The sequence below is a fragment of the Rhamphochromis longiceps genome, linkage group LG6 (genome assembly GCF_057381845.1).
Source record: "Rhamphochromis longiceps isolate RC_006_pf linkage group LG6, R_longiceps_female_GT1.1, whole genome shotgun sequence".
Lineage (NCBI taxonomy): Eukaryota > Metazoa > Chordata > Actinopteri > Cichliformes > Cichlidae > Rhamphochromis > Rhamphochromis longiceps.
Window position 1 is genome coordinate 36936905 of NC_140562.1, and position 13012 is coordinate 36949916.

The 13012-nt window shown below is 41.0% G+C and overlaps 2 protein-coding genes across 2 annotated transcripts in view; one reads left to right on the top strand and one right to left on the bottom strand.

Annotated features, from left to right (window-relative positions):
* On the top strand, positions 1-13000 carry LOC146668586 (UDP-glucuronosyltransferase 2A1-like). Its single transcript, XM_085410528.1, has 8 exons — positions 1-396; positions 6279-6759; positions 6880-7028; positions 7113-7244; positions 7444-7531; positions 8247-8466; positions 8657-8954; positions 11042-13000. The coding sequence occupies exons 1-7, from the start codon at positions 139-141 to the stop codon at positions 8934-8936; spliced, it is 1608 nt and encodes a 535-aa protein (XP_085266654.1). The 5' UTR covers positions 1-138; the 3' UTR covers positions 8937-8954; positions 11042-13000.
* Positions 10055-13012, bottom strand: part of aspscr1 (ASPSCR1 tether for SLC2A4, UBX domain containing) — a 22623-nt gene continuing 19665 nt past the window's right edge. Inside the window, exon 17 of the mRNA XM_085410527.1 lies at positions 10055-10310. Coding sequence (XP_085266653.1) covers positions 10300-10310 — 11 coding nt within the window. The 3' untranslated portion in view covers positions 10055-10299. The remainder of the gene's footprint in view (positions 10311-13012) is intronic.

Here is a 13012-nt window from a genome sequence, read left to right on the forward strand (position 1 = left end):
TACAGTTGTTGTCGTCCAGTCAGAGTGCAGCTCTTAACTCGTAGCTGACCTCTAGGCAGACTACACTCTGGACCTGCAGCTGCAATCTGACATTAGATTTTTCTCACACACTGGGGATCTTTTTGTGTTTCACACACGATGCAGGTTCCCACGTATCCTCTTCTTCTTCTTCTTCTTCCCCTCTCCCTCCTGCTCCTTCATTCTGTCGCTCCAGTACACGGAGGCCATGCTCTGGTTTTTCCGGGAGAGTTCAGCCATTGGTTGAACATGCGGACCATCATAGAAGAGCTGGTAAAGAAAAACCACTCGGTCACCATCCTAGTGCCCGATGCATCGCCTACTGTCAACTACAACAACAGCCGCGACGCCGCCAAGTTCAACTTCCTGGTTTTCAAGGTAACACTGGCGGTTATACAGCGTGTTTGTAGCCTGACGGAGAACAGAAAGAAAAGTAAAGAGACTCAGATTGATCAGAAAAACAGAATAAACTCTTCAGAACTGAAAGACACAATCCAGGGCTTCAGATCTTACTCGGTTTCAGATTTTCCGAGGAAACCCAGATAACAAGCAGTAGTTCTTACGTGACGTCAGAGCTACCTGGCGATGTAGTAGTAATGACATTAGAATAACACTGATTTTTAAAATTAGCCCATACAAAATAGTAGGGCAAGTTAGCTTAAACAGAAGGAGAAAAGTATGCTTTTCTTAGACAACACAATATCTGAGAAAATATTACATTTTCATGTCATAATTTTCAGAATTTTCCTTCCATAAAGCTAGCTAGCTATATTAGCAATGATGCTATAAAGTTGTTAGCTAGGGTGTACCCCTCACCCCTCGCCCTATGGCTCCAGCCTCACACCCGTGACCCTGATGAGGATAAGCGAAAAAGAATGGCTGGCTATAAAGTTGCTTCAAAATGTTATTTTCTAACTACGTTTTTATTATTTTACAATTACGCACTTTGTACCGTAATTTACACGGTGTTATCGATATTTGTAATCAACAGCCTTGAAATGTAGAGCCAACCCTGCTAGTTTCTTAGGATTTTAAATAAACAGTTTAAACTTATTGATGCTGCACACAGGTGTCTATTATATTATTTTCTTTGACTTTAATAATGAAAAGGTTACACACAGCACTGCTCAGAGGCAAAAGCTAGTAATACTTGGACAATGGGTAACTTTAAACTTGTGTTCTTCTACACATCTGACAGGTCAGCTGTTAGACACAAGTACTAGTAGTGGAACGATTGAAATAAAGCAGCAGTTCTTTAGATTAATTCTCAGGGCTCTTTCATTAAAACAAACCTAACACTCAGATAATTAGAGTATTTTAACTGTATTATAGGGGTGGAATTGTGAAGGTGAAATTTTATTGGAATTTGCGAGAAACGTCTGGGGGATAATGTGTAAGTAATTAGTATGTATTTGAATTTTATGTTCTCCCTCTTTTTATTAACATCTTTTCATTGTCTTATTTCGGATTCCAGTTAAGCACAGTAAGATAAACAAGTCCTTAAAACAAGTCCTTAAAATATCCTTTGTTATAAAAGTCTGAACTTGCACAACACTACTAGTAAGTAAGTAAGTAAAGTTTATTTATTAAGCGCTTTTCACAGACAGGCAGTCACAAAGCACTGTACACAAAGATTAAAATAAACAGTACAATCAATAGACATTATACACAATGTAAGAGGTTAAATGTAAATAATGTAAAGAATATAAAATACGTAGATCAACAAAAGGCTTGTTTGAATAGAAAAGTTTTTAACTGGTTTTTAAAAGCACTCATAATGGAATTACATTGGTCAACGAGGTGCAACCTTAGGTCAATGCTGGCGTGGAGTCGGGGGTTTCAGACATTTGTCACTCAGTTGCACACAAGCCACCAGTTAAAAGAAATGGCAGGGACTATTAGCTGAGTTTAGAAGTCAGTGAGACTTCTGTATCACTGGACAGAGCTCACGACTGCTGTACATCAGCTGTTGATTCACATCATACTGATACTGATGGTGGTGCTGAAGCTCCAACTACTGAGTTCCTAATAACAAGTTTAAAATACTGTGCTTCAACATTTTCAGTCTCTTTAGTGGCACTGACTGCAGTCTTGGGCATTTTGCATGTGTTTCACCCAGAATTACCCAAAGATGGATGGTAGGGATAAAACATGGATGGTGGGGAATACCATCATTTTGGTTTGGATACAGCTGGTGGACTCTTTAGGCCTTTAGATAACTCTCAGGATTTCCTTATGAAAATTAAATTTCTTGCACAAGCTTCACTTGTTTTTAGAACAAACTGTGAAAAGGTTTTCAGAAAAGCTTCATGTAAAGATGTCACAACTGAAAAAAGGACACAGATTACTGCACCTGCATTATGATGCACTTGTGGCTCAGATAGGCCATTCAGAACAATACAGAAAGGTAGTAACTGAAAAGTGCACCCTGTCTTAAGGAGTACAATTTGTAGATGGCACTGCTGAAACATGCTAATACTTTTCTGAAGGTTTTGTTATAACAAGTCTTACTTCCAGTACCCCCAGAATTGGATGCTACCGAGTGTGGCGGTTGAACTGCAGGCTTGGTGTAACAAAGCTCCAAAACCTTACTAGGAAATATCCTTTATGCCCTGACAGCACAACATTGATTGCCATCCTTGTCAAACATTAATCTTTTTTTTTTTTTTTATCAAGCTCTAAAGCCAGTTAATGAACTCATTATTTATTCTTTTCCCCCTAGTTATCATAGACAGGATAACTTAAAAAAACAAAAAAACATGAAGTGGTTCATTATGCAGGTCAGTATTAGTGACACAGAAATTGTTCCTAGCTCCTGGATAACTACAGAGGAGCTTTCATGACCCCCATATCCTCCTCGAGAAACATCCAAAGTCCACGCTGCAATGAAGAGGACAATGATCCCAACGAGTCATGGCAAATGTATGAACCAGTCAGAATTCTCATAAGCCATGGTGATTATTATCAGCATAGGTGTTATGATATTTTAATATAACAGCTGTTTTGGGTGACTTATGGTCTTCAAAGGTACAGTGGGATGCAAAAGTTTGGGCAACCTTGTTAATAGTCATTATTTTCCTGTATAAATCATTGGTTGTTACAATAAAAAATGTCAGTTAAATATATCATATAGGAGACACACACAGTGATATCTGAGAAGTGAAATGAAGTTTATTGGATTTACAGAAAGTGTGCAATAATTGTTTAAACAAAATCAGGCAGGTGCATAAATTTGGGCACTATTGTCATTTTGTTGATTCCAAAACCTTTAGAACTAATTATTGGAACTCAAATTGGCTTGGTAAGCTCAGTGACCCCTGACCTACATACACAGGTGAATCCAGTAATGAGAAACAGTATTTAAGGGGGTCAATTGTAAATTTCCCTCTTTTAATTTTCTCTGAAGAGTAGCAACATGGGGGTCTCAAAACAACTCTCAAATGACCTGAAGACAAAGATTGTTCACCATCATGGTTTAGGGGAAGGATACAGAAAGCTGCTCCGAGATTTAAGCCGTCTGTTTCCACAGTTAGGAACATACTGAGAAAATGGAAGACCACAGGCTCAGTTCAAGTTCAGGCTCGAAGTGGCAGACCAAGAAAAATCTCGGAGAGACAGAAGCAACGAATGGTGAGAACAGTCAGAGTTAACCCACAGACCAGCACCAAAGACCGACAACATCATCTTGCAGCAGATGGAGTAACTGTGCATCGTTCTACCATTCGGCGCACTTTACACAAGGAGATGCTGCATGCGAGAGTGATGCAGAGGAAGCCTTTTCTCCGCCCACAGCACAAACAGAGCAGCTTGAAGTATGCTAAAGCACATTTGGATAAGCCAGCTTCATTCTGGAATCAGGTGCTGTGGACTGATGAAACTAAAATTGAGTTATTTGGTCATAACAAAGGGGCGTTATGCATGGAGGAAAAAGAACACAGCATTCAAAGAAAAACACCTGCTACCTACAGTAAAATATGGTGGTGGTTCCATCATGCTGTGGGGCTGTGTGGCCAGTGCAGGGACTGGGAATCTTGTCAAAGTTGAGGGACACATGGATTCCACTCAGTATCAGCAGAATCTGGAGACCATAGTCCAGGAATCTGTGACAAAGCTGAAGCTGCGCCGGGGCTGGATCTTTCAACAAGACAACGATCCGAAACACTGCTCAAAATCCACTAAGGCATTCATGCAGAGGAACAAGTACAACGTTCTGGAATGGCCTTCTCAGTCCCCAGACCTGAATATTATTGAAAATCTGTGGTGTGAGTTAAAGAGAGCTGTCTATGCTCGGACGCCATCAAACCTGAATGAACTAGAGATGTTTTGTAAAGAGGAATGGTCCAAAATACCTTCAACCACAATCCAGACTCTCATTGGAACCTAGAGGAAGTGTTTAGAGGCTGTAATTTCTGCAAAAGGCGGATCTACTAAATATTGATTTCATTTCTTCTTTTTTTTTTTTTGTGGTGCCCAAATTTATGCACCTGCCTGATTTTGTTTAAACAATTATTGCACACTTCCTGTAAATCCAATAAACTTCATTTCACTTCTCATATCACTGTGTGTCTCCTATATGATATATTTAACTGACATTTTTTATTGTAACAACCAACGATTTATACAGGAAAATAATGACTATTAACAAGGTTGCCCAGACTTTTGCATCCCACTGTATCTATCCCAAAGGTATTTGAAAATGAGTTTTATCACAATTTCATTATAATTTTTACCACTAAAACACAAATTAAGATTAATCACTAACTTCAGTTTTCTCAATTATTCTTTTATTTTGACTCTTTTTAGATTCTAGAAACTTTGTGAGGCAACTTTTAAAGTCCTAAAATGTTGTATTTTGACATTTTACATAGGATGTTATTCATAAGTGAACAAGAGAAACTTGTATGCAATTTTAGCAGATGGAACTACTTAAACGTCTCAAGCCAGTATTTCTCAGTTTTCTTATTCTTGTCAACAGATGGTGCCTTACAAAAACTGATAATCATGGTGACAGAGCTGACAAGAGAAGCAAGGGACCTCCATCAAGAGTTCAAAGGCTTCTGTCAGTCCTGCTCCACTGAACCTGTTGATGCTGAGGTTTTGCCTCACAGTTAGGATGCAGTGGACAGTTTGGTTAAACTGCTTAATGATGATCTGCTGCTGTATGTACATACAGCAGCAGATCATCATTGGAAGATCCAATAAGAGGAGGTGAAAGCCATTTCATTGCAATATTTTGGTTAATTCTTATCACCCTGGAATATAGTGAACAGGTTAACAAAGTAATGCCGCAATTTGTTCCTTGTACCTTCTGTTAAACTGTGGCACTCCAGCACTACAGCACGTGGGCCAGTCTCTCTTTTCTTCTCTAAAGGCTGTCTGCCTTTCATGATAATATGCCTAGTAGTGTGTCGACTTTCTCCCTGCTAAAGAGTTTTGGCTAGAGGCTATCATCTGAGTTCAGATGAGCCTCTCTTTCTTGTGCTTTTGATTTTTTATTTTAGATGGCCTAACTCAGCAGGTGGGGGTAAATTGAGTTTCTGAATTTTCCTTTGCCCAGGCAGTGCTCCAGATTGGCTGGGTGGTGCAGGACGCCAGATATCCACCTCCATCCTGGTGTAAACAAAAAACAGGGAATTTAAAGTAATATTTTAAAGAAAATAATGTTTTTATAAAATAAACTTTTTTCTTAAGTGATGCAAAGATCTTCATTGTCATTTTTATATTAGATAAACCCTTATGCTTAAAAATATTTAAAAACTGTTAAATTGTAACAGAATGGTTTACAGATAATGTTTATCCTTTTTTTACATGATGCATAATATTTTTTCCCACAGGTTTAAATAATTTGCAGTGGTTTGATACTGATTGAAATACCTGCAAAGTCCTGTTTTAATCCTGATTTCCTTGTTGGTTCAATGTTAAATGTAAAAATGTGATGAAAAATGTCAGATTTCAGCATTGAATAAATTAAAATAATGTTGATAATCTGATATTGATTTAATATTTCAGTGAATGTTCACTACCATGGAAGCCTCCTGATATAGGACCTCAGTCTTATTTATTTTTTTCTGTTTTCATTATTTGTTTGTGCTTGTCTTTGAACTCACAACACACCCTTACTAGGCGATAACTGATACTGCTGAGCAGTGTGTTGTCTTCCATCAGATCCCTATGAGGAATCAAAAGAACTGTGAAGTGTTGATATTTAACAAGAATCAATAACTTGATCAGGGGGTTTTGTTTTGTTTTTTTCCCTGCAGGTGCCATACAGCAAGGAGGAATATTTGAGCCCCATTGAGGAATTCATCCACTTCTCCATGCACGACCCCTCAATGCTGCAAGTGGCCATGAAGCTGATCGACTTCATGGGGCGGAGCTTGGACTTCGGGAGGCAGCAGTGTGATGGGATTCTAAAGAACGATCAGTTGATGGCAACTCTGCGGGATGCCGCTTTCGACGTCGTCCTACTTGACTCCTTGGTAATGTGTGGCGACCTGGTGGCTGATGTGCTCGGCGTGCCGCTCGTCATCTCGCTACGCTTGAGCTTAGGCAGTGTTTTTGAGCGTCACTGTGGCCACGCTGTGTTTCTGCCGTCTTATGTCCCGGTAGCTCCTGTGCTGTACAACGACCACATGACGTTCACGGAGAGACTAATCAACTTGGTGACATATGTGGCGTCATCAGTGCTAACCGAACTGGGCTGGAAGCTGACGATGGATAAATACTACAGTGAGATTAAAGGTCAGAGGTGAAATCATACTGATGTCATCGTCTGTCTGAATTCATGAGGCATAAGGAATAAAAGTAAACTAATCCAAGCTTTTATTTTGAAGTCATACTCCTTATTTGCTGTATAAACAGGAACTCCCACCAGTGTGTGTGAGACTCTGGGGAAGGCTGACGTGTGGCTCATCAGGACGTTCTGGGACATCGATACGCCACGGCCAACCCCACCCAACTTCAAACACGTGGGTGGTCTGAACTGCAGACCCGCCAATCAGCTGCCAGAGGTGTGGGCTCTGATCATTGACAGTACTTGTATTCTGAAATGACACAGTTAAATGATGATGTAATGATGATGTCACACCTTACAGGACCTGGAGGCTTTTGTGCAGAGTTCAGGTGATCCTGGTGTAGTCGTTGTTTCTTTTGGCTCCATGGTACCCAATCTGACGATGGAGCGCACCAACGTCATCGCCACCGCCTTAGGACGAATCCCTCAGAAGGTCAGGGCACTCACAGGCAAACAGAATATGGGTTATCATATCACTGCGTCCATTGCAGAATGAATGTATTTAAAGCATTTAAGCATTGAAAAAGTGCTAGTACGAATGGATGAATGAGGAAAGCTCAGTAAAGTGCTTTGAGTGCAAGAACTTTACCTGTTTGTTGGTTCTTTGAACCAATGAGTATCATTCCTTTCAGGTGATTTGGCGTCACCGTGGTGAAGCTCCACCTGCACTTGCGCCAAACATAAAGATTTCTGATTGGATCCCTCAGAACGATCTGCTCGGTGTGACTCATTTATGTTATTATAGGATTGTATGGAAGGGGGTTTTTGTTTTTTAAATTGAAAAGGTGATTAGAAACTGATTTTATTGTGGTGTTTAAAATGAATAAAAAATGTTTTTAAAAAGAGAAATGAATTAAAATAATTCTAATCAAATTTTTTTAAGTTTCAGACTTGTGACCTTGCTTTTGTGTTGTGGGCGTGTAACCAGGGGGAGGGACAGGGCGTAGACTAATGATAGACAGCTCCTGTGTCACATTTGTTGCAAATTAAAGACGCCATAATACATTTTTAAACATATGTATATTAACATGGTACAAACATTCACCTGTTAATATATTCCATCATAGAATAATCAGAAATAGTGTTTACCTGTTGGCTGCTGTCAGCCTGGGAAGTGGTGGCCATCTTCAACCAAACTGCTAATTTATAAATTGTCAAACATCAGTCTGTGCCCCGCCTCTTCCTCTTGATACACGCCCACAACAAAATAATTCATTTGTTTTCTGAAACACATTTTAAAAAAAAAAAAATTTAAATAGCAAAACTTGAATTTCAGTTTCAAAGCACTTCTTCAGTCAAAGCGAACCTTTTCACCTTGATTTAGCTCAGTGTGATTTCAAAAGAAAAGCCTAACACGGCCTATTTTTTCCAACATTTTCAAAAATATTTGTTAGGTTCTTTCACAGTTACAGTTTTGTTTATTTCCCCCCCTCAGGTCACCCAAAGACACGAGCATTCGTGACTCATGGCGGCACTAACGGTCTGTACGAAGCTGTGTTTCACGGCGTGCCTCTGGTCGGCTTGCCGGTGTTTGGCGATCAGTCTTATAATCTTAACCGTATGAGCCACCTCGGCACTGCCATCGTCCTCGACTTCAACAAAGTGACAGCCGAGGAGCTGGCAGAAGCACTGCATGCCATCGTCAACCAGCCAAGGTAAGGGTGATTATACTGTGAAAAAGGTATTTTATGTACATTTCTGTGCAAAGACCGATCTCCATGCACTTGGACCTGTTACTAAATTTTGATTTCCTGTGTTTGACCCTGCTCCATCACATTAAAAGTGCACTTTTGTTTAACAATGAAACAGCCATGTGACTTCCTGTACGTTTCCCATGATGCACAGCTACAAGACCAGCATGCAGCGTCTGTCGACGGTGCACCGCGACCAGCCGGTGACGCCACTGAATACAGCCGTCTTCTGGTTGGAGTTTGTTATGCGACATGGTGGAGCTAGGCATTTGCGGTTGGCTTCACATAATCTGAACTGGTTCCAGTACCACAGCTTGGACACAGGCGCTGTCCTGCTCATCACTTTGATGACTGCCGCTGCTTTGTGTTGGGTGGTCATACGCTGCTTCCTGCAGCAGTGCAGACGACGAGGAGGAAGAGAGAAGGAGGACTGAAGAAAGATATTTTTGAAGGTAAATACGTTGCAAAAGGTGATAGGTTGCTTGGGGCAGAAGAAATGGCAGTGGGGGTAAACCAGTCAGAAAGCAGAAGACCAAGAGGTCTCATTCCTCACTGTCCTCTGTCCTTCATGCTGGATTTACAACCAGAGCACGGAAGGTTACTGCAAGTTTCCTTACCTTTCCCAGGGTCTACTGTGCCTCTTACCCTATGAGAGCTGCAGGCTCCAGCCCCTCTTTAACCCCTTAAAAAGTGGGAGAAGATGGATGGATAGGAGTTTGCAAACTTTTAAGAAATGTTGCAAACATCCAAAAAGAAGAAAACATTTATTATACTTGAAAACCAGTTTAAACTTCTGCAAGGTGAAATAGTTGTCCTTCCTTTCCCTTGACGGCATGTGCTGAGAAAGTTTCAATAGTCCATCGATTTTCTGACTGCAGAAACTGACCCAAATTTTCCCTCCCTAGACACATTCATCAGTTTACCTCAGCAGGAGAAACACAGTTAAGAATGACTGCTAAACCACTAAAGTGATCCAGGTTGTGGAGTGTGCAGCTCACTGGGGACGCTTACATAAAATGGGCGGTCGTTAATGAAATTTGTCTCACCTGTGCTTTTCCTGCTAAAGGTCTTTAAGCCTCCAGGGACGTTTCACCTTTAAAACAGCACCTGTTATCTGCTAAGCCTGCTGTGAGGAGGGCTGCAGTGTAATGCAAGCAGATGAAAAACAGCTTTGATGATTCTCCATGTTGTGTTTGGGGGTAGCAACTTTGATAGATGGTGCACTGACAACACAAACCTATGTTGTCTCCTTATTCTGCTTCTCTGAATGCCAAAATCCAATACTTTGTGGCATTTCTAAACTGTAGAATAGAACAACCCTTGTCACTGTACATGTACAAGAAAATTGTGGGTGCTCCACACCAACTTTACTGGAATAAAATATGAATAGTAGACAGCAACGAATAAATAAACAAGAGAAATATCATTATTATATTCAGCCTTTACCCTGGTGATGGTGAAAATGTTAACTGCAGATCCTGATCAAACTTACCTAGATGGGGCACCATGTGATTAAGTGCTAGCATAATTCAAATTCAATACAACAGACACATTTGTTCATCAATCTTTATTCACTTTGCACTTCACTTTTCTCTCAGCAGGAATCAAACACACCGATCTTCTTGACAATTAACGCATTCAATCATTTCAATCTTTATTTTAACCATTTTAAAACCCCGGCTTCAGCTCTGATGGATTAAATCCACTGCAGGTCACAAAGCTGAGCCTCTAGTGAAGCATAGCGAACATTTAAGTTGCATCAGTCTGTCATGGTGGGTCCTCAGCACAGCAGAAGCTTTACTTCTTACCTGTAGAAGAAACGGAAAGCAGGAATTAAACGCACTGCCAACAAAAAATATACACAGTATTTCTCTTAGCTCCCATTTAGCTACCCCTCCTCCTTGTCCCTTTCTTTTACCATGTAATTTTATCTTTTGTTAGTAAGTGGTGTTTCTATGCATGCAAATCTTTTGAGCCAGCAGTAACAGCTGATTTACAGCTCAATATATATATTTCTTGAGACTGTGTGTCTACATCTTTAAGATTTTTCGGGGGGCATTTTTGCCTTTATAGGATAGTGAAATAGTAAAGAGAGACAGGAAAATGGGGCGAGAGGGGGCGAAAAAAAAAAAAAATGCAGCACAGGGCCGGAGGCCATCCTTGACTTCGTCCTCACCCTCAGTTGGAGCTGTCCCTGAGCTGAGAAATGTCTACTCATTTCTAATCCTGTCTTTTCTGATCAATCCCAATGCAAAGCTCAGCATTTTCGGCTCTGCCTCCTGTCTTTTTATCAGTGGTACTGTCTCACAACCTTACATCACTGCTGCTCTCACTGTCATTTTTAAACGTTGCCATTCACTCCATCCTGCCTGCACTCTCCCCTTCACTTCTTTTGTACATTGGCCGTTGCTTTGAATGGCTGAACCCAGGTGTTTGAACCCGTTAGGTTCACTACCTCTACACTGTTACTCCTGCCTCCTTCTCATTTTCACACGTGTTCTGCCTTGCTTGGACTAACTTTCGTTCCTCTCTTCTCCAGTGCATACCTCCACCTTTATAGGCTCTCTTCCACCTGCTGCTTCCTCTGACTACAGATCAAGACGTCATCCGCAAAAACAATATTCAACAGAGACTCCCGCCTGATCTCAGCCTGTCCATTATCACTGCAAACACAGAAGGGGCTCTGAACAGATCCCCGATGTGATCCCACACCCACCTTGAACTCATCTGTCACTCCTACAACATACCTCACCACGGTCTCATTTTGAATCTGAAGTTACACAGAGACCATCAAAAGCTTTTTCTTTACCCAACAAGCATCAATAAGACAGATATTTAGGAGTAAACTGTAACTTGTCCTTTAAAATGCACACGCAGAAAGTTGATGACTGCCTTCAAGTGCTGATTAATGACAGAGTGAATTAAGGCAGATAAGGAAAACATATCCTGAATATGTTAAACACGCTTTGTTGTCCAGATCAATACACAAACACCGAGCCTGGATGCAATGAAAACCAGTTAAAAACAAACCTGGTATCATCCACCCCAGCGCTGTTTTTCAAAACACCCTTCACAGCATGAAACCTGCAATAAATCCAGTCAGCACGACACAAGGCAGATCATCATGAAACAGGAAGGAGAAGAAGTTTAGTTTAAAAGATGCCGGGCTTTAATCGAGGGCCAGAAAGACGCCAGAAGGCTGAACACTACAAGTGTGCTGGCTCTAATACCGAATCCTCGGGAAAGCATCAAAACACTCTGCCCATTACTGAACACACTAACGAAGACATGCCAACAAGCCTCATATGCTCTATGTGTGTGTGTGTGTGTGTGTGTGTGTGTCCTCTGTAGTGGTCCACACATGGAATCTATAATTCCTGATTCAGCCTCCCCACTTTTTCTTTTAACTTTCCTCATGAAAGACAAAACAGCCACGACTTTCTTCAGAGATGCGGAAGGACACACACGGAGATCAGCCAGAAATAAAATGAACAGAAACACAAACAAGATGAAGACAGAGAAGAAGAGAGCCATGTACCAAACAAAAACATCAATACGGTGACCACCAGAGACAACCACAGTAGAACAACAGAGAGGCGCTGGGACTGGACAGACCACAGGGGCTCGTGCTGTGTGATGTGGCCCGGCAGCAGGCTCTCTCCCTGGGCACGATGAGTGTCTGTAGTGGTCTCATGGGCTGGAGGGGGTGACCATCCTGAACTAATTGGATCATCCTTACATGCATCCTGATCCTCTGAGTCATCACAAATTCAGCTTTCAAAAAGCCATGTCCTATTAGCTGTGGTTTTGTGGTTTGTGGTTTGTGTGTGTGTGTGTGTGTGTGTGTGTTTACCATGACATGAATCGTGTGCCTCAAAGCCTTCTGTTCTTTCTCAACATTAAATAAAAAAAGGGGTGGTGGGGGGCAATGCTTCTTTCTGAGTTAAATGTGTTAGAGGAGCTTTTGCAGCTAACGTGTTTGGTGCAGTTCTGCTGTGCCTACAGGTTTTCTTTGTGCAGGACTGGAAGTTTAATTATTCAAACCGACAGCGAGGACTAAAAGAAGGCAGTGGACTCAAACTGGTATTTGTTTGATGCTTACTGGGATTTGAGAGAGGCGTGATTGTGAATGTCAGAGTTTCTTTCACTAATTTCAGATCAATTTTCAATCTTTTCCTCATAAGTTTTTAATGTGAATGTTTATGTATTTGAAGTCCGTGTGAAATGACAGCAGTCCAGCACAGCGGGCCATAGATGAACGAGGAGAGGATCTTAAAGGGGTGAAATAATAAATCAACCATGTTTTTTTTCTTCTTCTGATAACTTTTTGGCTGAACCTCACTCATGATATCAAGGGTTGATTCCATGTGCTGTTGAAGATGCGTGAAACAGTTATTGTACCTTGTAACCTGTAATTGTCTTTTCTTTATTAAAACCCCCCCCCAAAAAAACAGTGTTACTTAAACACAGATCCTTTCTCTTTGTATGTGTGCTCTATTTTCTGTCCTGA